The sequence below is a fragment of the Anabrus simplex genome, chromosome 2 (genome assembly GCF_040414725.1).
Source record: "Anabrus simplex isolate iqAnaSimp1 chromosome 2, ASM4041472v1, whole genome shotgun sequence".
NCBI classification, from domain to species: Eukaryota; Metazoa; Arthropoda; class Insecta; order Orthoptera; family Tettigoniidae; genus Anabrus; species Anabrus simplex.
In genome coordinates, this window is record NC_090266.1 from 976,575,225 (window position 1) to 976,602,684 (window position 27,460).

General features: G+C 39.2%; 1 protein-coding gene across 3 annotated transcripts in view; it reads left to right on the forward strand.

Annotated features, from left to right (window-relative positions):
* Positions 1-27,460, forward strand: part of LOC136864588 (ester hydrolase C11orf54 homolog) — a 216,341-nt gene that overhangs the window by 157,931 nt on the left and 30,950 nt on the right. For all 3 annotated transcript variants that reach the window (XM_067141789.2, XM_067141790.1, XM_067141788.1), the window contains 2 exons: positions 25,042-25,206; positions 25,612-25,708. In XM_067141789.2, coding sequence (XP_066997890.1) covers positions 25,042-25,206; positions 25,612-25,708 — 262 coding nt within the window. The remainder of the gene's footprint in view (positions 1-25,041; positions 25,207-25,611; positions 25,709-27,460) is intronic.

Here is a 27,460-nt window from a genome sequence, read left to right on the forward strand (position 1 = left end):
TCTCTCTCTCTCTCTCTCTCTCTCTCTCTCTCTCTCTCTCTCTCTCTCTCTCTCTCTCTCTCTCTCTCTCTCTCTCTCTCAGCTATTTTCAGAAAACAAATGCAAAAAGGGTGATAGAGATTTTCTCTGACAAGATTATTGAATCCTTTCAAAATCTTAAATATCGTAGTTTTGATCTTGGAATAGCTGGATTCGAGGACTTTGGGACCATCATCATTGAGTTCTTGGAGGTCATAAGGAAGAATTTCCAGATTCACCACGTAAGGAACGCTACGTATCATATACATTTTCGCTACGAGATATCCAGACACTTCCTTGAGACTGGACTCCAGATTGTGGTGGTTAGAATTCATCAGTTATTTTAACTGATTTAAAAAGGAAGAAACAAAAGGATTTTCTTAGCCGAGACATACAAAGCCATGGTCTTGATGTCTGTCCATTGTGAGATGATTCGGTATGTCTTAAAATCTGGTTTCCATTTCATCCTCACAAGAAAGTTCTCTAGTGACCAAATAGAGATCCTATTTAGCTCCACGAGAAGGTCAGAATAAATATAAGAGAATCCGACTCACGCGATACAATCAAATGTTCTAAGTGTGAAGAAATGTTAGCAAATAAAACTAAGTGGTTTAATAATAATAATGTTATTTGTTTTACGTCCCACTAACTACTTTTTAAGGTCTTCGGAGACGCCCTAAGTGATTTAAATAAAGTAAGAGTCATAATACTAGATACACGTGAGACCAAACCAACTGCAAGGTTAAGCACGACAATCTGCAAAACGCCCAACTAAACAAAGACCCCACCGATGGCAAGCGACGACGTACAGAATACACTCGAGAAAAAACAATACGCTTGCACAGAATGTAACAAGAATTTGAAAACTCCAGAACGTAGCGTATGTTGTAAGTTAGTGAATGATACTAGAGAAATATCGCTAAATATACATTTTCAGTTGTATATATTTTAACATTTTGTTATAGTGATTGTGTTAAGGTGTTATCTCGTAGGTGCTTAAGCTATTTCTTGAAGATTTCGGGGAGTTAATCCGCACGTCTTTAAGATTTGAGAGGAGACATCTTGGACGCAAAGAGGGTAAGCTGAAAGATATCATGCCTGATTCACTTAAAGATACAAGCAGTAACAATAGCCACCAGCGTTGTGGGAAATGTAGCGGAGATTTCGACAACATAGGTAGCGCTGTTTGCTGTGAGGGGAACTGTAAACTATGGTTTCACAAAGAATGTACACAATTGACTTCTACGGAATATAATGCGTTGAAAGTGAAGAAAGGCAATCTGTTATGGATGTGTAATATCTGTAGAACCCAACTAGAGTCCTACGGAGTGAATACGTCCCCGCCAGAAGATCATGAAATAATACAAATCGTAACAGAGAACAAATTGTCTTGTGAATCCTTGAAAGGGAAGTTGGAAGAACTGAGTGAAGTCCTTATGTCAAAAATGTCCCTTATCCTCGAGGCACAACTCCAACAAACCGAATGTCTATCAACTTACAGGAAAGAAAAAAACTTACGCAAATCTTACCTCTACCCAGACATCCCAAATCCAACCTGAGATGAAAAGTCAAAGGCAGCTTTCGTCAAGAACAGATGGATCGGTAGATACCAAAACAGTAATAATAAAAAATAAGGAGTGAATACAACATTCAGAAGGTAGTTTTCAAATAGAGGATACGAACTTACATCGTTCGAGAAAAGGTATGATCAAGGCGGGGAACAGCAACAACTGAGGGAAAAGAGACATGGTATAGGTACCAAAAAGAATGTTGGGAAATTATGTGCAGCAGAACGTCTGGCATGGTTCTATTTCGGAAAAGTGAACACGGCTGCAACAAGAGAAGACTTAATATCCTACCTAGAAGAAAACGGAATTGCAGACATCAGGGAATGCACACTCCTGAACTCCAGGTCTACAACAACGAAAGCTTTCCGAATTGGAATTCCGTTTTCCGACAAGGATAAGCTCGATAATGAAGATTTTTGGCCAGAAGGAGTGACTTTTCGTCCCTATAGATTCTACTAAAGATAGAAGACATGGAACAATAATAAAAGACATGACAACAAGCAAGACAAATGATGCAGGATCTGACATAAAATGCTTAATATTGTAACAGTAAATTTGGTACTTCGGTAGAGATGAGACGCAGGGCGTGTACCAGTCGCTGAAGTGCACACAGAGGGAGAGGGTTTGTTGAAAAGAAATCCTAAAAACCTTTTTTCAGAGTTTATTAAAAGATATCACCTCTGTACAGCGTATACAGTCGAAAATGTTCCTCGTCCTATGGCTGGCGATGTCCTTGGATTCCAGCAGCTCCATTTTCCATAGCAGCGAACCACCATTCGTCCCCCGATGGAAGTTCTAGAAGATCTATTCGGTGTCTTGAAGATCCATGGCGTTGAGGTAGTCCTTGTAAATGGTGAACATGAATGAACATCGTTAAGCTCTGGGGCGAGTTAATGCAAAGGCTGCTTCTGCACAGATGAGAGAGTGTTTATAAATGCTTTTAACAAAGTCCAAACACAAATGTCTCGGTGAAATGTCACTTAATTTTGTCACGTGCCAAGTGAAAGAAATATTCATAAAATAAAGTCCACTCGGAACTGATTGTCGAGTTTAACAGAGTTACTAGTACAACATGAAGTAATGTCACATGACTTAGTTCATTGAAGCACTGTTCAATATAATTTAAATGAAATAAAGATGTTCCGCTCGTGAATCAGAACTCATTCACGTATTGAAAATAACATGAAACCAAAAGACGAAATTAATTGAATACTGACAGTCCTTGGTTCGACTGTTTGTAAACTAAATGTTCGCAGAATTGAAATACACTGCTTATTAGAATAGAAATGCACAGTTCACAGTTTATGACCTAAAATGTCGACACAGTTTATGGATTGGTAAATTAAATTTGGATTCAAACACAGTTTATAACTCAAAGTATTTAGTACTCGGCAAGGAGCAATCAGTTCTAAGTCCTGTCCATAAAATTTCAATTTTGAGCACTCGAAAACGTTTGCGGGTCTTGGACACTCGTATAGAGTAACAGTCAATAGATAATGTCCAGACGATACACAATTCACCTCACATCCTATCGGAGTAAAAGGTTGTCACAATATAAAGAAATCTGCATAAGTCCACATTCAACACGATGAGATTAAAGTCCACGAACTTGAAACTTAATAGCGGCTTCACGCTCGATCACGGTACCCGCGAACTGACTGTGTGAATACTACAGTCTAGTGTGCACATAGAAATTCCGGCCACACACTGGTATTACACTCAGGCAACATACTGTAACCTGCTGGAACACACACACTGCAGCATACTGTAACCTGCTGGAATAGACACTGATCTGCTGAGCGAAACAGTACGTATTTATATCTGGTCCGTCGAAACTCGTAGAACATTCTACATCGGTCCAGGCTCTGTAGTGCGGCGAGGCTCGCTGTGACGTCACCCGCTCATTACGTCACACGCGCGCAGCTGTTGCTCGCTGTCTAGTTAGTTCTTCGTAAGCGGTCCGGAGCATAACACGTAAGTTTAAGATTTTTATGACGGGGACTTAGTTTGTACCGCCGTTACCGGTACATCATGGAACGTAGAAGGACTGGAAAGTGTACTTGGAGCACTGCCATTCGACATTTTTTCTGTGTATGATATAGTGTTGCTTTCAGGGACTCTTGCAATCAAGGATCAATGTATTAATATGAGATACGCAGTTCATGTGCTAGCTACAAAGGGTGATTTGGGGAGGCCAAAGGGTGGTCTTTCTTGCCTATTGTCAACGAGAATGTCTCCTTTTAAGCTATTATATAAGTCGGACAATGTGTTAATCATCCAAACAGTGCTTCTCGCAGTTATGTGTGTGTATTTTAAACCTGAGTGGAAAGACTATGACATTATTAGTGGGCTAATGTCAGGGCTATCCAAAATAAGGAAAACAGATCATCTTATTCTTGCTGGCGATCTTAACTGTCGGATTGATATCTCAAATAAAAAAGCAGATGCTGTAATATCCTATTTGGAGTCGGAAGGTTTCTCACTACTCAATGAACGGACCGAGAAAACATACTTTTGCCCCAGTGGAAGTAGCACGATCGACCTGATTTTCAGTAACAGGATTGGACCAAGAATAATAAGACCCTCAAGTATTAAGAGATGTGGCAATTAGGAAACACCTGCCTGTAGAAATTACTCTCTCAGGCTTCATCGACCCACCTATCATCATCGCCCCCTGAAACCACCGGTGCGGAAACTGGATTTGTTCAAACTGGAGGCTTACTCTGATTCGGTGAAAGCGATTATGGAAATAATACATCTCGGCGACCTGAATGGATCTCTTCGAGCTATAGAAGATATCATCAAGGATTCTGTTATACCAAGAAGTTTGCAGGAAAGGAAAGCTAAGTCCTGGTTTAACCGAACTTGCTACATTAAAAGGAAAGAAACGTTACGGGCCCTTCATCAAGTAATGGAAAGCCAAACTCAGGAAAGACTCATAGAATATGCAGTAAGAAGAAAAGAATACAAAAGGGTAGTTAAAGACGCAAAGAAACAGTTCCAGAAAATATCTGAGGAAAATCTACTAAAAAAAGCCGAAGAAGAGCCTTTTTCAATTCTGAAGCAGAGGCAGCCGAAATTCACAAGACAGATCCCATTGGAAGTCTGGGAAGATCACTTCACCTCACTACTCCAAGCAAAAGAGACGCGAGACTTGATCGACGAAGACGGCAATGACAGAGCTCCAATCAAACTTTTTACGACAGATGAATTAGAAGACATCGTCCGGAACAGTAAAAACGGTAAAGCAGGGGGACCTGATAATATTTTTTACGAACATATTAAAGACAGCTGGGCTGTACTAAAGGACTTAATTACAGAACTCTTGAATCAACGTCTCAGACAAGGGAAAATTCCAGATAAGTGGAGAGAATCAACTATAAAGTTGATGTATAAAGGCAAAGGATATGTGAACAACCCAGGTGCATACCGAGGAATTGCTTTAGTGTGTACACTTTTGAAGATATTAACGAAGGCTCTAGCAAACCGTCTGAATGATCTACTAGATGACAAATTACCGGAAGAACAATTCGGGTTCAGAAGAGGTCGTTCAACGTTGCAGGCAGTACATTGTTTGATGGAAGACATTCAAGAGGCACTTAAAGTACAGAAAGGTAAATTGTATGCGGTGTTTGTTGACTTTTGCAAAGCATTCGATTCTATAAGTAGGAAATTGATCCTCCAGAAATTAAGAGAGATTTGCGGTGAAAACTGTTACATAAAATTGATAAAAAATATATTATCGGAAAATTATGTAAGAATTGATGATGACTTAACAAAGTCTAAGCCAATCCTACAGACTGTAGGAGTTCTTCAAGGAGATCCTTTGAGTCCACTACTCTTTAATGTCGCAACATATGACATAACGAAAGCCATCATTATAGAGCAGACAAGTATCTATCTATACACAGACGACATGGTAATTGTCGCGTCTTGTAGAGAAGAACTACAAACAGTACTTGATAGACTGTCAAAATGGTGTGAAGAGGCCGGTTTGGAAGTTAACAAAGAGAAAACAGTAGTGATGGTTTTTAGAAGAGGAGGAAAACGAGCGGCTGCAGATACTTTCTATTTTGAAGATTCTCTTCTAAATTCTGTGAACTCTTTCAAATACCTTGGAATAACTCTCCAAATGAACTGCAAAACATTCTCAGCTCACGTGAAAGAAAGATCTCTTGCAGCAATAATAGCAATAAATGATATAGAGCACATCGACCAATTATCAATTGAGACAGCAATGAAACTGTTTCATCTAAAGATTACTCCAATTGCAACTTACGGTTTAGAACTAATATGGACCTTCTTGAAAAAGAAAGACCTAAAGGAATTAGAAAGGGTTAAAGCTACCTTCCTTAAACGAATCCTTTGTGTGTCCAAATACACGCCTTCGAGACTTGTTTACGAACTGTTTTTCATCGAAGACCTACGGTTTTCTATGACCCTGCAATCGACGACAGAATACCAAGACTTCCTGCGTAATTTGAACTTTAAAAAGACCGAAATATGGAGTGACTTCTACACAACCGACGCAGTGACTACAACTGACTGGCAACAAAGTTGTTTTGAACTGAGACACGCGGTGACCCGTGCAGCGGTCCACGGATTTCACCACAAGGCTTGTGCTACTCTCCGCTTTCACGATCCGAATAGTGACTGTGTATGTCGATGGTGCAATAGACTTTGTGGCCGTTACCACGCTTTGGAGTGCTCAAAGAGAGCCTACTCTGAAAAGTCTCTGTAGTGAATAGTGCTATGTATTCTATTCTTTTATTTGACCATTGGTTGCAATAAAGATTTATATAAAACGCACAACTTTAAACACACGGCAACGCACTCTCGAGAAAGGACACCCACATGCAACAATTGCTGAAGATATTTCTTTTTGTTGTTCGTACTGGAACACACGGCAACGCACTCCCGAGAAAGGACACTCGCTTGCAAGAATTGCTGAAGACATTTCTATTTGTTATTCGTACTGGCGCGATATCGTCATACATAAGGAGAGTGCCTGAAGATAAATTCTCAGGATCAGTGAACTTTAAGTTATGCCGTTATTAGTCATTTAAATGGTTGTGTTTGTGACATGTAAATACACCTAAAATGGCCATCTTTCCTTAATTGTGGTTAGAAGTACATACATAGGTGTGCAAACTGAATACCATTGGGGTGATATGTTGATGTTGATGTGAACAGTTGATAGTGACTGTTAAAATTTTAGACAACAAAACGCCATATTGGAACTACAAAGAAGTTAGAACTTCGATTGACTGATCAGGACTGCAAGAAACAAAATGACAGGTGCAAAAGAAAACCGGGCTCTATGTGGAACATGCGATAAGAAGGTCAGAGATGGAGATATATCGATACAATGTGACGGTATATGTGAGAAATTGCACCACAAGGAATGCACAGGCATGACTATAGGGGAGTTCGACATATTGAGACGAGAAAACAGCAAACTGTTGTGGATGTGCGAGACATGCAAACACCAGCTAATCAAGAAAAGGGACAAAGAAGAAAAGAAGATGGAGGAGCTGTCTCAGAAAGTGGACTCAATTATGGATTTCCTGCAAAACCAGCTAGGAGCATTGATAGAAGAAATAGGAAAATCACTGAATAAGCAGTGAACTGACACTAGGAACACGACGAAGACCCAGTGCGGTGGATTTGGTCAAAACTAGCAAAAACTGCCAGGAACTACCCGGGTCTCTTATAGACAACAAACATATAAGAGATGCAAAGAAATAAAAATATAACAGTAATCCCAAAACCTACATACATAGCCCCAAATGGATCTAGCACAATGGACCTTGTCTTCTACAGAGGGAACAGGCTACAATTAAAGAAGCAGGAAGGACTGTGGACCTCCGCAGAAGCACCCATAAGGAAGCACATCCCAATCATAACGCTGTTTCACATGGAAACTAAAGAAAGACAAGTGTATTGGAGGGAATCAAATACTCGAGGAAACTGGATCTCGAAATCCTGAAGAATAGTACAGGAGAAATAGAGAAGGCAAGGGACCTTATCAAAAAGGGAAAATTAGATGAGGCTTTAGGAATATCCACAAAAACAGTGCAAACAGCCACCATGGGAAGGAGGACAAGGCGAGCACAAAGATGGTTCGACCAGGTGTGCTACAGAAAAAGAAAGGAAACACTAAGGGCACTATCCAGAGCCAAAACATCTAAACAGCAAGCGGACCTAACATTCTACATTGAGAGAAGAAGAGAATACAAACATCTACTAAAACAGAAAAGAGCTGACCATATGGAGAGAGAAACAAGGAAACAGGCAGAAGACGCGAGGGCTGACCCTTTCATAGCTCTAAGGAAGAGGAACCCACCCACTAATGGAGAGGTACCAATAGAGGCATGGGAAGACCACTTCAGCAAAATCCTAAACCAGCAACAGAAAGGTCAGGCATATGATCCAATAATACAACAGGTTCACGCATATGATCCAATAATGAAGGAGGAAGTAAGGAGGGTGATAAAGGAGGGAAAAAATAAAAAAGATAATATCTACATCGAGCACCTGAAAGAATCTATGGATATTATGCAAGATCTCTGGGTAGATCTAATGAACAAATGCATGGAATTAGGACAGATACCCAAAAGCTGGAGAGCAGCAACAATGAAGATTCTCTATAAAGGGAAAGGAAGTACTACAAGCCTGGACTCATACAGGGGAGTGGTACTGGAAAGTGCTACGTTCAAGATGTTCACGAAAGTTCTAAACGAAAGACTACTGGAAATTATCAACAATCAAATATCTGAATGTCAATTTGGATTCAGAAAAGGCAGGAGTACATTACAAGCAATTTCCTACCTATTGGAGCAAACAGAAGACTCCCTTAGACACCCCAGGGGGAAGTATTATGCTGTATTTGTAGACTACAGGAAAGCGTTCGACCTGGTAAACAGGAAGAAACTCATCGAGAAACTTAAAGGAATGAGTGGAAAGGACCACCCAATTGCAAGGATAACAGAAGATCTCTTAAAGTATAACTACATATGTATAAATAACAACGTGGAAACATCGAAACGGATTATTCAAACAAATGAGGTATTACAGGGGGACCCTATCAGTCCTACACTATTTAACATCTATACAGCAGACATAATGAAAATCATTAAGGAGAACTCGAATACAACTGTAATTCTGTATGCAGATGACATGGTGATCGGGTCTCCTATAAGGGCAGAAGTACAAGAAGCAATTAACAAGCTGGAGAATTGGGTCAGGGAAAACGATGTCAATATAAACCAAGAGAAAACTGTACAGTTGACTTTTAGGAAGGGTGGAAAAGCAGCAGCGACTGACAAAATTGTGTTTTCAGGCAATCCACTAGAGAGAGTTAACAAATTCAAATACCTAGGGGTTACACTGCAAACAACAGCATCATCATACAATCTTCACGTAGAAGAAAGGACAGCGGCAGCAATCAGGGCAATATACTACACAGACGTGCCAAGTCTCCTGATTTAAGTGGGAGACTCCTGATTTTTCATCGTTCCTCCCGATCTCCCGATCGCCGGGACCAATCTCCCGATTTTCAAAGCAGTATCAGTAACTTGTGGCATGCAGCTTGATACTACGATTTTAACAAAGGACATTCTAATAATTTTATGTTATACAAACACCTACATTGATATCCTCTTTTCATGATTTGTAAGATTGCACATTATAAATTTCATATTAGAACCCGTATTGTCAAAGTATCAACTTGTGAAAATTTAGATTTTATAATTCCACCTTTACAATACTGTAATTGTCTTTATTACAAAGACTACATTAAATTACACTCGTGAAACATGTTTCGTCCTTTTATAGAACATCTTCAGTCACAAATACAAATACATAACATTAAAAATAAGGCAAGGACACATTAAAATAAGTGAATGCAAAGTCTTTGTATCCTGTGACATGGCGTGATAGCGTCTTGTCAATCTTCAATGTTAAAATGGTGCAGTGTGAACATGATATGAAGCATGAAGTCCAATTAAAATCATATGTTAAAACTGTTGTTCAAAACAACGAATTGTCAATTATAAAAACACCGTAAGTGGCTAAGCAAATAAAATTATGTGCATATTGTACATAAAACAGTGTTGTGGTGATGCCACATTATAATAGATTTCTTGATTAGGAGGTGGAGTTATACTGATGCTAGTTGAACCTGATTGTGTGTTGACAATAGGGGCCTAAAAAAGAAAAAGAAAATATGAATGAACTGAAGAATAAAATGCCGTTAAATTGTGAACTAAGTGCCCATCTAGTCGCTCACCTCCTTGCCCGTCCTACATCGACCACTCCACCTCAAGTGCTAAGGCTAACTGAGTGACGTCCTCGAAGATCGTTGAGGACTGATTGTGAGGGGAGGTTGAGAGGAGTTTGACGTAAGGGGAGAGGCGTGAGGTGACGTATTACTCACGTGCCTTCGTGAAAAGAATTTATTGATTAACTCCTCGAAAAGTATATTGATATCCTCCGATATTTCATTAAGATTATAAATCGGGTTGCATTTTTGATCAATATTTATGAAGATGTTTTCTAAAATGTTCAATAGATTCCCTTTCTTACATAAATGGAGAATTTGAAGGTCTTGTTGTATGCCCGTGAATGTATGATTGGTATCGTCCATATGAGAACCGAATGCTGAGAATCTGCCGTACTTTGACGCATTAACATGTTCATTATACCTTATGTTAAAATTGCGGTCTGTCTGTCCAATATAACTGGCGGGATACTGCTGGCACTTTAATTTGTAAACACCTGATTTCTGAAATTTGCTATTGCCGTTATTGATAGTGTGCTGATTGTAGAAAAGATGAGTGGTGTTATTGGTTGTTTTAAAAGAAACTTTCATATTAAGTTTCTTGAAAACATTCGTGATTTCGTATATTTTACTGTGACTATAAGTAAAAAGGGCGTAACTATCTTCTTTCTTTTTGGTATCCTTGGTTAATGTGGAAAATGATTTTTTCTCAATTTTGCTAATAATTTTATCTACAAATTGCCTGTTGAATCCATTTCTTTTGGCTATAAAATAAATAGTATCCAATTCATTTTTACCATCTGCTGCTGCCATGGGTATATTATAAGCTCTATAAATCATACTGTAAAAGGAGGCCCTCTTATGTGCTGCTGGGTGTACGGAATTTTGTGTACGGAATGTTATGTATTTGTATTTGTGACTGAAGATGTTCTGTAAGAGGACGAAACATGTTTCACGAGTGTAATTTAATGTAGTATTTGTAATAAAGACAATTACACTATTGTAAAGGTGGAATTATAAAATCTAAATTTTCACAAGTTGATTTGTAAGAACAATCAGGATCCTGATTATTCACTATACAGGTTTGAGTTTGAGGCTGATGATGCCCTTAATATGGGCAAAACATGTCCCTTGTAACATTTTATAATAAGATTTAATTCTTAATGTACTAGATTTCTCTTTATTGAATAGGTGGATATTAAAAATAACCCTTGTAACATACTTTATATTATAGAAAACTCCCGTGAATTTCCTCGTCCTATTGATATATGGCCGAGTATGGCTGGTGGATAGTAGTTCCAATAATGATACCAGATGGCAGTACAGGGCTTGGTAGCCAGTCATGTTCTCCTCTTACGACAATAATTTAGTCATTCTCTTTGCAAGCGAGTCAAGCAAATAACGTAACCTCAGAAGTAGCACGCCATAGTCGTCTAACTGGGCCAGGACCTGCAGAAGTGCTCATGTTGTATCTTAATATTTGTTTTGGCCAAAATGTCAAACAGAAATATGATGCAGTGTTTAAAAGTGCTTATAGGGAAAAGTTTCCGTGTTTGAGTGAATCCAGGAAGGGACCAACTTTCACGTTCTGTACTGTATGCAGGTGTGATTTCTCTGTTGCGCATGACGGGAAGTGCGATATACTCAAGCATATGCAAAATACAACCAGGCAAGTTGGCCGTGAGGTTAGGAGTGCGCAGCTGTGAGCTTGCATCGGGCAGATAGTGTGTTTGAACCCCACTGTCGGCAGCCCTGAAGATGTTTTTCCGTGGTTTCCCATTTTCAGACCAGGCAGATGCTGGGGCTGCACCTTAATTAAGGGCACAGCCGCTTCCTTCCCATTCCTAGGCCTTTCCTATCCTATCATCGCCATATGACCTATATGTGTCGGTGCGAAGTAAACCAAATAGCAAAAAAAATACGTAAGGAGAAACTGAACTTTTCATATAAAAACTAAAATGTAAATCCTGTGAGGAATGCCGAAGCATTATTTACGTCATTTATCGTAGAACATATCCTGCCTGTAAATTGTGCCGATCACGCGGGATCTTTGTTTCGCAAAATGTTTCCTGATTTGCAAATCGCTAAATGAAATGGGTGTTCTAGAATGAAAACAGCAGTTATCATTACAGAAATGTGCATGGAAGAAAGGGCGAAAATTGTATCACATTTGCAGGTGAATGTATTTTCTGTTGCTACTGATGGTAGCAAAAAAAGCGAGTTGAAAATATATCCAATTGTTGTAACATTTTTTAGGCCTGAACTCAATGAAATTCAGAGTTGTCTACTCTCTGTGTCTAATGTAGAAGGGGTGCTACTGGAGCGAACATTCTCAATCTGTTGCTCTCAACTTTTCGGGAATTCCATATTCCATTAGAAAACTGCCTAGCTCTTGGTGCTGATAATGCTCCAGTAATAGTAGGATTAAAGAATGGTGTGGCAGGATGTTTGAAGCAGGAAAATCGTAACATAATCATCCTAGGCTGCTCTTGTCACCTAATTAATCTTGCTACAGAAAATGGTGTGGTGTGCTTGCCCGTAAACATGGATGAACATATAATTGATATATTTTATTATCTGGAAAAGAGTACAAAGAGGAAAGAAAAGTTCAGAGGATTTCATACTTTACACAACACAGAGATCAGGAAAATTCCGAAGCATGAGCTTACTCGATGGTTATCACTAAGTAGGTGTTTAGATAGGAGTTTGCAGCAGTGGGACCCTTTGGTTACTGTATTCATGAGCAAAATTGAGAGTAAGGATTCTTAGATGTGAAATTTGAAGACTTACAAAATTTCTAAGCACAGTCTAAGTGCAGATGTGTCTTGTTTGTCTGAAAAGGTGAAGCATTGTCATAACATTTCACCACACTCCTCAGTTAAAAGGAAAATCTAGTCATCAGTTTCACTAAAAAATGAATCTACTGATGGCACTAAGAGCCATGCATTGTCACATGAAGAACGACTGTTCAATGTTCCTTTCATCAAATGTACATAAATCTTTTTGCCGTTTCTCTCAAGTTTTATGGATATCTTTGTGAATCCGAACATAGCTCATCAGTCAAGTATGCCGCAGATCCACCTTTTTTTTTTTTTTTTTTTTAGGAACTATTGATGAATGTGATGGCAAGGTTTGTGACACCACACGTTATTAAAAGCTCCTCCTCTCTCCTTGATGTAGATTATCATACTCCAGTAAATCAAAAGGATGGTTGTGATCTGATGATAGGGAACTCTGGCGTTTGTTTTAATGAACACATTGAAGTCTGAGGAAAAGTGCATATGCTTTAAGTCTGTTAGAAAGTGTTCCTCTTCATCATGTGACTACGTGGTATGCAAATTTCCATTCAAAGATGAAGTTTTAATTAATGCAGAATTTGCAAATATTTCTGCTATAAGTAAGGCATCTTTTTCTAGCTTTAGATTTTTCAATAGCAAGTTTCCGAACATTCTGACTAGTGACACGGAACATGGAACACTTAGATAAAGACTTAGATAAAGAAACTGACATTCTACACTCCCAGCTGTAATTTTCAACTTGGAGAAACAGACCTGGCAAAAAGGAAGAATTGATGCTCAGTGGGCATTGGTAAGTCAGATGAAATCAGCTGGTAGTGTACTTAAATATGACACTCTCTAAGGTGATGCTTTCTATTTTATCAATTCCAAGTGGTAATGCAGAATGTGAAAGGATTTTTAGCAGAGTCACAAAGATAGAAACACAGTTCAGATCCTTGCTATCTGAACAAACTTTGGAGAAACTTTTAATCTTGACATCAGTTCAGCAAGGCAAGTGCATTGAGCAAATTTTAGTTCCAAGTTTCTGAAGAGGGTTAGTCAGCTAGGGGTGTGTTGAACAAAAATTAGTCGTAATGTGAACACCATGTTGAAGGATGAGGTGCAACATGATCCTACAGTTCAGGTATGTCCAATATTCACATATAAATGATGAAAAATATATATATGTAGGCCAACTGGAATTGTTAATTTGTTGAATTATAATGAATTAGTACATGTTCTGCCATTAGTGATGTGTTGTAATACATCGCAATTCGCTGACAAATTTCTCCTGATTTTTTTACTTTTGAAAGTTGGCATGTCTGACTACATAAAGAATATCAGGAACCTGTCCATCAGTACGGCGATGGCACTATTTAGAAGTGCAATAGCCCCGATCATTACCTACGGCATACAGATCATCTGGGAAAAGTTAAAAATTGGTGGATTAACCAAAATTGAAAAGGTGAAGGCGATGTACATGAAAAGAGCAATGGGAGTAGGGAAGACAGCCCCCTCACGACTTCTATACGAGATGATGGGAGAAACCTACTTCATAGAGGACATCAAGACCCAACACCACCTACCATCAACAGGACCCTATCAAGAGCTACTAAGGAACCGAAATAAGAAGAGGGAAGAAATACACCTGGAATTCTACAGCTCACCTGCTATGGTGGAAAAGTCCTGGACCAGAGAAAACCAGAAGCAAAGACATGTGATAGCCAGACTTTCAGTACACGGCTTTCACTACAAGCTGTGTATTAACAAGCGATTTCACAAACCAGACGTAGATTGCGTGTGTGTGCTGTGCGGCAAAAATTGTGACACATACCACATACTAAAGTGCACGAAAAGAACAAAGTCGATTACAGGCTACAGTAAGGACTAAGATGCTCAACTGAGCGCACCTTCTTCTTATTATTATAATTAGCTATGCAAGACATTTCCACTACACTAAAATTACATGTTTTTTCTCTTTTGTCTTTCGATTTACCTCCGGTCTCAAAAGCCAAGAATAACGGCCGAGAGGATTCGTCGTGCTGACCAAACGACACCTCGCAATCTGCAGGCCTTCGGGCTGAGCAGCGGTCGCTTGGTAGGCCAAGGCCCTACAAGGGCTGTAGTGCCATGGGGTTTGGTTTGGTTTGGTTCTTTCGATTTACCTAAGATTGAGAATCCCCCTGAAAATGAAGAGGAAACTCAGGAGGAAATCAAAGTTGGTGAACTAACACAGATGAGGGCTACAGCTAATGAAGAACAATGGGTTGTTATTGACGAAATTCTTCACTTACTCCTGAATAATGATGCATCTAAGAGTGACTGCAAGGCATACTTTTTGGATGGACCAGGCGGTACTGGAAAGACTTTTGTGTATCAGTGTTTAATCCACAGTTGCATTAATTTATTAATACAAGTCATTTCTGTAGCATGGACTGGAATTGCTGCTATGTTGCTTCCTCATGGTCATACAGTTCACAACTGATTTAAATTACCCCTAAATTTACATGAACATTCTGTATCAGGTTTGAATGTGAACAGCAAAGAGGCTAATATTATTCGTTCTGCTAAGCTCATCATTTGGGATGAAGCACCCATGGCAAATAAACATTCTTTAATGTGTATAAACCAGTTACTGAAAGATATCATGGGTAATGAGGTACCTTTCAGTGGAAAAATTATCATACTAGGAGGAGATTTCTGACAAGTATTAACTGTTGTTTCTCATGTATCAAGAGCTGCTGTAGTACAAAATTGTTTTCACCTCTGTGGCCACTTTTAAAATTTTTTTTAATTCACAAGAATATGCGAGCTAAGGTGGATGAATGTGAATTTGCAGACTTCCTCTTGAAAATTGGTGATGGTGAATACCCTTCTACTGATGAGAACTTCGACTTGCTTTCTTCGATAATTTCAAATACAGACATCATCACTGTAATTTATGGCAAAAATTTATTTTCATCCTCACCTGACACCTTCAATCTCTCCATGACAGCAATTCATGCACCGAACCATGAACCTACTACGCGGCTTGCCGGCGGACTTCATGGAAATAAAATACCTCTCACGGACCAAACACACAACCCCCCTGTGGGTGAGGGACGCAGACGAAGAATACACCCACGGTATCCTCTGCCTGTCGTAAGAAGCGACTAAAAGGGGCAACCAAGGGATGATTATATCAGAACCATGAAACTACTTGTGATTAGTACCAGCACGCGGGGAACACCATGCGTCGCTTTTACTTGCGCGTAGTACCATTATGTATAAGATGGCGGCGAGTGAGAGTAACTGTGTGTTTTTCCTCTGTGTTCTTTTAGGAGTTTTAGTGTTAAAACAAGTAGTGTGCACAAAAGAATATAGTGATGTTCATCTAGATGATCCAGCCAGTGATTCCATGTGTTGTGAAATGCTCGGAAGTAAGTCTGTACAATATAAATGGCTTTGTTTTTATTCCACGTGCTACGGCGGCTGCTGGCGTACCCAAGCCTCCCTTGCCAGAAGTATACGACTCGCCGTCTCAAGATTGAATATACCTCAGGTTGGAAACTGGTTGACTGCCGTTCGTGAGTTTCATTTTCCTTCACTGCTGACTGCAAACCGCTCTTGCATTCTTGTAGCACCAGCTTCGATTCCAGCCTCCAGTAAATTATCTCGGTTTTCTACTCGGTCTACTTTAAGTTTGTTGTTGACATTCCTACTGTTAGCTGGTGATGTGAAGATAAACCCGGGACCCGCGGCGGATAGTGCGATCTCAGTTTACATCAGAATATCTGCTCTCTTAAAAACAAAATTACTGACTGTGAGCTCTACCTGCAAAGAACTATCTTCTTTTGATATTGTTGCCTTCTCTGAAAGTTGGTTAACGGACTTTGTTTCAGACACGGAAATCCCTCTTTCCAAAGAGTTTTCCATTTTTAGAATGGACTGTGGATCTCGGGGCGGGGGAGTTCTCCTGGCCGTTAAATCCAAATGGCACGCTAACCAACATACTGATTTAAGTAGTGGCTATGAAGCCATTTGGGTAGAAGTGAAATTTCAGCATTCCAAATATCTATTTGCTTGTTTTTACAGACCACCTCGATCAACCCTCAATTATTCTGAAAATTTTCTCTCTTCTGTAATGAAAGCCATTAATCTGAATCCTAATGTAATTATACTAGGCGACTTTAACCTCTCTATTTCTTGGAATCCTCCTGCTCATGGTGTCCCTTCTAATAGCCTTGACAAGTGGTATCTCGACCATTATATTACGGGCCTAGGCCTCCAACAGTACGTCCTTGAGAACACCTGCAGGGATAGTCTTCTTGACTACCTGCTCCGCTCCATTGAAACTTCAGTTATTTCTGTGGGACGAAATATTTTTAAATCGAACCACAAGTCTGTAGAGGCAACATTCTCTGTTGTCCCTCCCCGCCCCCCCCCCCCCCCAAAATGTCATTGACCCTTTACCAGGAACTGTGTACCCTTGTGGCAAAAGGTTGATTGGCAGGCTGTCAATCACACCCTCTCTCTTCTACCCTGGCACTTGCTGCAAGTGGGTGAAGTGCAAGAAGCAGTGGACCTGTTCCATGACTGGACTCGTGCTGTGATCTGTGATCTTGTTCCCACTCGTAAAACATCCGCCAGATGCCCACCTTGGAAGAAAAGTGACACCAAAATTGCAGAAATTAATAAAACGAAAGCCTGGAAAGACTGGAGAAGGTCACCTTCTGAAGCCAGCTATAAAACTTTTTCTGACCTTCGCAAATACCATACACAGCTTCTAAAATGGGATTACCAGGACTACATAAACTCTGCCTGCCTAGAAGTGAGAAGTAATAGCAAAAGATTCTGGTCTCTGATAAACAGCATGAAAAATATAAAGCGTGTGCCAGACACAGTGACTTGGGGTGATAATTTAGCCAGTGGTAGTAATAGACCGGAAATTTTCAGCGATTACTTTGCGTCTAATTTTGTTGCACCTGTTCAGTTCCCAGATTTTCCGTGTATTGATTCTGTTCCTTCTCATAGTCTCGGTAATCTTTCCACCTCTGAGTCAAAAGTCTATTCTTTACTTTCCTCCCTGCCAGAAAATAAACCTACTGGTCCGGATGGTCTCAGTCCTGTCTTCCTTAAGAATACCGCTATGACTCTTGCCCAACCTATTGCTGTTATATTTAACCATTGCTTCTTAGTCGGCTACTTTCCTGATGACTGGAAAATCACTAACATCACTCCGGTTTTTAAAAGTGGAAAGAGGTCTGATGTCAGAAACTATCGTCCGATTTCTATATTACCCACTCTGTCACTCATCTGTGAAAAGATTATCCACCAGCGTCTTCTTTCTTTCACACTTCCTTATATATCGTCCCAGCAGCATGGTTTTCTTCCTGGTAGCTCCTGCCTAACTAATCTGGCTGTTCTTCTCCATCATGCAACATCTGCTCTTAACGCTGGTTCTCAACTGGACGTGTGCTACATTGATATTGCAAAGGCTTTTGATACCATAGACCACGCACTTCTTTCCTGTAAACTCTCAGAACGTTTTAATATCCATGGTCACTTCCTAACTCTCCTGCAGAGCTTCCTCAATACCAGAACTCAGCATGTGGTTCTTGATGGGTTCAGTTCGACTCTTGTTATGGTACATTCTGGCGTCCCACAGGGCAGTATCCTAGGTCCGCTTCTTTTTGTCTTATTTATTGATGATCTCATTATTATATATCCTCCGTTTCTTGTGAAATTCTACTATTTGCAGATGACTGTAAAATATTCAAACAAATCGATTCTTTATCAGACGTAAACTCCTTACAGAGTGGGCTTAATTCACTCTCTGAATGGTGCGTCTTAAGCGTAATCCTGCCAAGTGTTCCTCTATTTCGATCACGCTTCGTAAATCCCTTATTCTCAGTAAATACTTCCTCCTCGGTAACCTGTTCCTAACTCTGACAGAACAAAATGACTTAGGAGTGATGTTTGACAGTAAATTGTTATTTGTCCCCCATATACAAAAGATAACCGCACGAGCAATGTCACTTCTCGGTTTGTTGTATAGATTTTATGATATCACCGATATCCACGCCCTCCGAGCCTACTATGTATCTTGCATCCTATCGATTATTGAATTCGCGTCTCCCATGTGGTCTACCTCTTCACCCACTAATCTGAATGATATTGACCGCGTGCAGTCATTCTTCTGTGCCATTGTTAGAGCCAGAGTATCTGATTGTCGAAACTTGAGCAGTAATCAGATACTAGACAAATTAAACCTTCGCCCGTTATCTAGTCGCAGGAAAGTAGCCGACCTTAGATTCCTATATAACGCTGTTAACGGTTTATTTCAATCTCCTGAACCTGCATCCTTCTTTTCCTTACATGTTCCAACTCGCAAAACCAGGTTTAATACGCCCCTTCATATTCCGTATTCCCGCCTCTCTCTCGTTCAAAGAAGTTTATTTATCCGCATACCAACCCTCCTTAACTCTTTATCTTCTGACAGGAACTTGGATGTTTTTTCTTCGTATGCCTCCTTTAATCGATTCTTCCTTAACTTTACCTAGTTCATTTTCTTCATAATCCTTTTTTCTCTTCTCATTGCTGTCCTCTCTTTTGTACATAATATAATATTTATTCTTTACTGTACTATACCGTTACTTAAGTGTTATATCTGTATTTACCTTACTGTGCCTAGCTATCAGTTCTTCTCTTTGTTTTACGTTCAATCTTCCATTTTTCTCATTGTTTCTTTAGCCTTTATGTTTTGTTGTTATTTGTTGTGTCTCTACAATTATTTTGTTAGTTTTTAATTTTTTCCTCTATTTTTATCGTTAGATGTTTTTCGTCATTGTTCTTCCACTTATTTTTTATGTTTGCCTTCTGCTACTCTATTGTAAATATGTTTTCCATTGCGGAACTCTGTAATTTGGCTTCTCGCTGTTTTGGTTTCCCAAATAAATTAATTAATTAATTAATTAATTAATTTGTGATTAGTAGCAAACGAGTGCGCAACGGCTTTTACAGTATTTGTGATTAGTAGCACTATATGAGCGACACCATGGGATGAGGGAACTCATGGTTCTGGCTTGCCTATGATTAGTACCCACTGTGTGAGGAGCACCATGGGATAGTACGAGTCCCTGTGGTTAGTACACTTGATGAACACAATAGGTTTGCGTTGCCTGTAAATGGCGACGCAATGTGCGACACACCGTAGGTCTGTAATATATGTGCGAATTTCATTACCTGTGAGTAGTACCATAATGTGTGGAATACCACGAGTCTATGCTACTTTTGATTAGTGCTGCAACATGACAAATACCATGGTTCTACTTTTCTAGCGATAAGTACCATTATGAGGGGCTGATGACTTGGATTTTGGAACCCTTTTGTCTACAAGTATCATCAGTTCAGTATCGTTCTATAGAAGCTGTCCCTTGGTCAGTAATACTATTGTTTTACGCCAGGTTCTGTGCATATGGGGCACTGTGGGTCGGTTCCACTGATCGTTTTAAATTCATATCCATCCATCCACTCATTCTTCATCCTCACATTTTGAATTCTGGTCAGTGGAGGATTTTGGGCTTTTAATTTGTCATTTCACTTCATCTCATTTCGTACCATTAGGGGCCAATGACCTAGATGTTAGGCCCCCTTTAAACAACAAGCATCATCATCATCAGCAAGCATCTTGCACCGAAAAATGAACATTGCCATGAAATTAATAGGGTAGTTTCAGATCTACTTCCAGGAACTTCAAGATCTTGCACGAGTGTGAATACATTGGTAACTGAAAAAGAAAGTGAAGTTTTACAGTTTCCCATTGAATTTTTGAACAGCCTTGGGATGTGTCAGACCCTACCCACTGATGCTGGGGTGTATGCAGGTGAACTTATCAGAACTCTGACGAGTCTAGTGTCAGACCTAAGACGAAATGCTGGTTAATAGAGCAAATGCCTGAAAAGCCATACATCTAATATTTGATCTGATTTTTGATATGCTCTATTGGTGGAAAAATATCTAATTCCCTCCATGGGAATTTAGAATTTCCACATACCACTTAGTCGAGCAGCTCGTCTTCTTTCTTTCAATTCTTCCCAGCCCAAACTTTGCAACATTTTTGTAACGCTACTCTTATGTCGGAAATCACCCAGAACAAATCGAGCTGCTTTTCTTAGGATTTTTTCCAGTTCTTGAATCAGGTAATCCTGGTGAGGGTCCCACACACTTGAACCATACTCTAGTTGGGGTCTTACCAGACTTATATGCCCTCTCCTTTACATCCTTACTACAACCCCTAAACACCCTCATAACCATGTGCAGAGATCTGTACCCTTTATTTACAATCCCACTTATGTGATTACCCCAAAGAAGATCTTTCCTTATATTAACACCTAGATACTTACAATGATCCCCAAAAGGAACATTCACCCCATCAACGCAGTAATTAAAACTGAGAGGACTTTTTCTATTTGTGAAACTTACAACCTGACTTTTAACCCCATTTATCAACATACCATTGCCTGCTGTCCATCTCACAACATTATCAAGGTCACGTTGCAGTTGCTGACAATCTTGAAACTTATTTATTACTCTATACAGAATAACATTATCTGTAAAAAGCCTTACCTCTGATTCCACTTCTTTACTCATATCATTTATATATATAAGAAAACATAAAGGTCCAATAATACTGCCCTGAGGAATTCCTCTCTTAATTATTACAGGATCAGATAAAGCTTCGCCTACTCTAATTCTCTGAGATCTATTTTCTAGAAATATAGCAACCCATTCAGTCATTCTTTTGTCTAGTCCAATTGCACTCATTTTTGCCAGTAGTCTCCCGTGATCTCATGATCATCGCTGTCATCCAGTTCGAATCCTGAAATACAGTTTACCACTCAGAGAATCAAGATATTATGACACCATTGTAGGAACGAGCGGGAAATTAAAGCGTGCGGAACACATGCTTGCCACTTGGTCCCATCTAGCAGCAGTATAAGGAACTGTAATGCTGTCGTTCGTGTTTACCAGAAGAGAGACAGATGTATTTCCAACTTGTAATGATTTATAGTTAAGTGCTCGGGCACCATGTTCGGTGTATTAATAGTCTGTTTGTAAAAAAAAAGTAAGGAATTATTCATTGAATACAATACAGGGAGTACATTTGTTCAGGTAATAACACATTTTCCTTCATGTGTGCTGCTTAAATTGGTTTGTATTCAACAAATTTTATCTTTAATACAGCACAATTTATTTTGCACATGTACATTTGAGTCTTCTTTTATCTTTCACATATTTTTCATACCCATTGTAGCCCCATAGTGTGGCTTCTTCCTTTATTTGATTGTATACCACCACAACAGTTGGCCGAATATCAAACTGTTGCTGCAGCAAGCGAGAGAACTCTTAGGGGGACATGGGAATGCATTGTCCAGCAAGTGGGTGAAGAGGTCTTTTAAAATAAAGATAGGCTTAATTACCACTCACCCATCATCACTGCCAAAAGTGTCCACAAATATGCTGACAATAGGTTCTTTGAAAAAAGGATGATATTCTCTAGTTTTCAGCTATGAAATCAAATTCTGTTTTGGAAAATGTCAGCAATCATAAGTTATGAATTTCATTATGGTCCGTATTGACATTTGATCACTATCAAAGGGTAGGAAGGGTCCACCTGTTCAATACTATTAGTTTGTATATTGTCTTATAAAACTGGGACTAGTTTCGACCCCATATATATTGGGTCATCTTCAGCCACAATCCAATTGGAAGACATGAGCAGCATATATAACCAATAATGATATAATCACTGATATGACACAATTTATAGTCTTAATTTAAACTATTGATGAAGTCTAAAATAACACATTTACACTTTAATCTAAATAACACATCAAAAATGTTGTGGTTGATGGCGAACTATTTTATCGTTTCTACAGCAGCTATCGTTTTTTAGTTGATCTGGGAGTTGGTATCTTTCTCTGTGTAAACACTGATATAATTTGAACCATTGATGAAGTCCGAAGAACATATCCACACTTTAAACTAAATAGTACATCAAGAATGTTGTGGTTGATGGCAAACTATTTTGTCGTTTCTACAACAGCCATTGTTTTTGAGTTGATGTGGGAGTTGGTATCCTTTTATGTGTAGATGAGCAACTTGATTGATATTCATGTTTGTTCATAGTAATATGGGTCAGGACTTATGTAACTTTAAGGGGATTAATTAAGGTACAGCCCCAGCATTTGCCTGGTGTGAAAATGGGAAACCACAGAAAACCATCTTCAGGGCTGCCGACAGTGGGGTTTGAACCCACTATCTCCTGGATGCAAGCTCACAGCTGCGCGCCTCTAACAGCACGGCCAACTCGCCTGGTTGTTGTTGTTTGCAGATGACATAGTGATCTGGGGAGTCAATAATACAGAAGTGAAATCCAACTAGAGGCTTTACATGACAATATTGAGAAATATGGTATGAAAAGCAGTGTGGAGAAGAGCAAAACAGTGGTCTTGACAATAGGAGAAAGAGAAGGAAAAGGAATCGTTAGTATCAGGAGATAAAACCTTGAAGTTGTCGAATACTTCAAATATTTGGGGAGTGAAATCATGCATGATGCAAAGTTGGATAAGGAGATCAGCAGAACGATACAAGCGGGAAGTACGTTCTACCAGAATGTAAGGAACATGGTGTGGCACAGAGAAGTTCCTATGAAATTTAAAGAGATAATGTACAAGATGAACTATACCCCTTTATTAACATATGCATCAGAGACTTGGACTTTGACAGCAAGAAATGAGAGTAAAATTCAGGCAAGTGAGATGAAGTTCCTGTGGAGTACGGTACGGAAGACAAGGAGAGATAGGGTAAGGAAATTTGTGGCCAGAAAAGAGACAGTAATAGGATGGAGAAGAATAAATTGAAATGGTTTGGACATGTTATGAGGATGGAGGAAGGAAGGAAGGAAGGAAGGATACCAAAACAAGTGTTGGAGGCTAAGGTAGAAGGAAAGAGGGTGAGAGGGAGGCCTAGAGCCAGTTGGATGGACTCTGTCAAGAACAGTATAAGAAAATGAAGACTGGACTGGAATACAATTACTGAAGAGGAGTGGTGGAAGGAGAAGCAATGATGAAGAAGTGCCATCAACACTCCAACCTGACAGGAACTGGACAAGGGGAAATGAAAATGTTAAAATGATGATGACTAATGTATAACTGAAGCATGTGGCAACTGTTTGTAAAATAATTCTTAGATGAAGATGTCCATTTGAATTGGCTTCAGTGGTATGGTCATGTGATGTGATTGTGGAAGGATAGGGTACTTTGGAAAATAATGGGCTCTGTTGTAAAGCGTAAGAGAAGCAGAGATGATTGTTAAATGCCATACTTGAAGTGTCTTCTCATATGCAATACATATATTGCTTTTCTTGCTCACTGTTGGAATTATGCGCACCATGCCACTAAATGTCTTCTAGCTTGTAGCATATATACTGATTCCTTACTCACTGTGTGAAGTGTTCAAGATTTAATATGATTTAGTTTAGCTAACCATTCCCTAAAAATTCTCCTTGCATATTGCATACATATTTGCTCTCACAAAGGATGGTACCTTGCTTCCTTCCTTCCTACTTGACAGCACTAAGATATCACATTTTCTTTCTTGAGAAGAGTAGTTTGTAAATTTCAGCTCTTCCACCTGGAACAGTGCTCCAGCCTCTCTCCAGTATTTAGAACAATCCGTGGAAAAACCTTACCGAGTAAGTTGGCCATGCGTCTAGGGTCACTGAGTTGTGTGCTAGCATTCGGGGGATGATGGGTTCGAATCCCATCCTTGGTTTTCTGTGGTTTCCCATTTTCACACCAGGCAGATGCTGCAGCTGTATGTTAATTAAGGCCAGGATCTCTACCTTCCCAATCCATCAGCATACTTAACTACTATCCTTGCCTTGCACACCAATACCTTTCAATATTTTAATTCCTCCATGATTGTTACAATATAAGTTGCTTTATCCACATTTTAATTATTTTCCACTCCACACAAACTTAACCACCATTTATGAATCAGCCATATTTACCTCTGATTGAATTCAGACTTTTCTATACAATCACATATTAGTGAAATTCTCAGGACCATTTATGGCATGATGAAACGATAAAGAAACTCTCATGAACAATTACATTAGTAATAACTGTTTGATCTTTTTTTAGTTCTACAGATATAAACACATTCTGTATATAGAATTCATAACAGTTTTTAACAATATTATCTCTTGTGTTCATTTAAATAAAAATTAATTTACTTCATTTTCAGTTTCAGCCACTTTCTGATACATGTGATTAGTTGGGTTGAAATATACTCCTTATTGGGAATAGTCCGGAAGTCATCAGGCAATAATAACTTTTATTTTTCCTCACAGATGATGGTGAATGCAGAAGTTATTGGGAACAAAGTGAACAATCATACACGTATTGCAAAAGTGAATGTGGCAGATGACTCTTGCATTTTGGAGACACTTCCTGATACTGAAAGTAGATTTGCTTTATTAGCAAATCTTTTCTGTTGTGAAGGAAAGTCAGGAAAGGTGAGAGGAATTTTCACAAGTAAAAGTAACTCTTATTGAATAGTTAAATAGGATGGTGGTTGGTTTGGTTGCTTAGGATTGCTTATATGCAAGAGACCTACATTAGTAGATTTACAAGAATTTTATAGAACCCTTCTACAGGGTTTAATTGCAGCACTTCTGCATCTTTTTAAACCAGTTGATGAAACTTTTAATGTGTATCATTATTACAGACTTTTATTATGAAGATTTAGTAAGCAAGAGGTGTGTAATACATAGTTTAAAGAATTGCATGAAAACATTTTAAAGATACTAATGTTAGTATTTTCTGGTTGACTGGCTCTCTGGTGTAAAAACACATGTATATTTTTATAATAATGTAAAAAGCTATGTATATTTCTATAAATCACTTTAATTTCTTTTTAGGTTTTAAAAGTGAGCTGCAAGAAGAGAATAGGGAGTGACGACTTCATTTCCAGTATTCGGAAAACACTACAGAACCACTTTAAAGAAAAGGCTGTGGGTAAGTTAGCAGATTAATATTAGTGAGTTTTGAATGATAGGGCAAAATTGTATGAACATACACTGCCTGACAAAAAAAATTTGAAACACCCAAAAGGGGGGGAGGAAACAAAATGAAAATTCATGTATTGAGAGGGTATGTGACGTTATTTCAGTGATTACAAAATCAAGTCAAATTTATAACGAACTTGGCAGTATGAGCCCACTTATCAGTATGACGTTGCACCCTGTCTGGCCTGGATGCATGAACGCACCGATTCAGTTGGGAAGGGTGTCATAAAGCCGTTATAGCCTCTCCTGAGGCAAGCTGGCCCACAATTTTCATAACTGGTCCTTGATATCGTGGATACTGGTACTGGAACGAAGTTGACGTCTGAGCTGGTCCCACACATGTTCTTTCGGCAACAGATCTGGGGATCTCACTGGCCACAGCAGTACTTCAACATCATGCAAACACTTTATAGAGACCCGTGCCGTGTGCAGACAAACATTGTCCTGTTAAAAAAATGGCACCACGGTACTGTTGCATGAGAGGTAACACATGAGGACGTAGGATGTCCGTGGCATACCCTTGTGCCGCCAGAATTCCCTCATTTGTTAAGAAGGAAGCCTTATTTTCTAGTGTCAATTTAGTAAAATGTAATATTAAAAACTTTCCAGTCTGTCAAACACACAAAAGTTTCAATATAAATTACAACACTATAAATGTACCTCTTAAAAAATACACACTAATATACAAAGAATGACATGTTTCATTCTACAAGAAAATTCTCAGATACTATCAACTCACTTAAATCATGTGTATATATGTACAGTATTGTTTACATTGTGTAAACTCATCAATAATAGAGATTTAGGTGATAATATGAACAAGTATCAACAAATAATGACAGTCTTGAAATAGTGTTTGGAGACAACGGACTAAGCTTCGGCAGTCTTACAGAAGTATTTCATTATGATAATACGATAACGGTTGAATACTTATACAATACTCTACATATATACGCATGATTTAAGTGATTTGATAGAATCTGAGGATGTTCTTGTAGAATGAAACCTGTCATTCTTTGTACAATAGTGTGTATTTTGTTACAGGTATTTTTATAGGGTTGTAATTTATATTGAAATTTTTGTGTGTTTGATAGACTGGAAAGTTTTTGTGTTACATAGAGTTCCCTCAATCACTACCAGCTGTGACATGAAGTCATACCCAATGACTCCCCACACCATGGTGCTAGGAGTAATGCTTTGCCTCTCCAAAACTCTGGAAGAAAGGAACCTCTCCCCAGGTCACCACCATACTCGCAGATGATGGTCATCCGGCGAAGTGCAGAACCACGAATCATCACTGAACACAATTTTATGCCATTCATCAGCAGTCCACGCTTCCCGATCACAGCACCACTCCAAATGGAGCCGTTTATGGTGTTAACGGCAGCCTACACTTGGGATGGTAATTCCCTAGTCTCCGACCAATGGTATGGGATGACACAATGTTGCAGGGAGTGCATTACTTGTTCTCGGATGGCAGGCACAGATGTGAAGGGGCTACAATGTGCTTGGTGAACAATACGACGATCCTCCCTTGTGGTGGTCCGTGTTCGACCGGAACCTTGACGACAAGTATGCCTGCCCTCACGTTCTCACGCAGTCCAACATCGGGCCACTGTTACATTCGAATGCCACACAAATCTGGATATTGCACCATTCGACCAACCAGCCAAATGGAGACCCACAATGAGGCCCCTTTCAA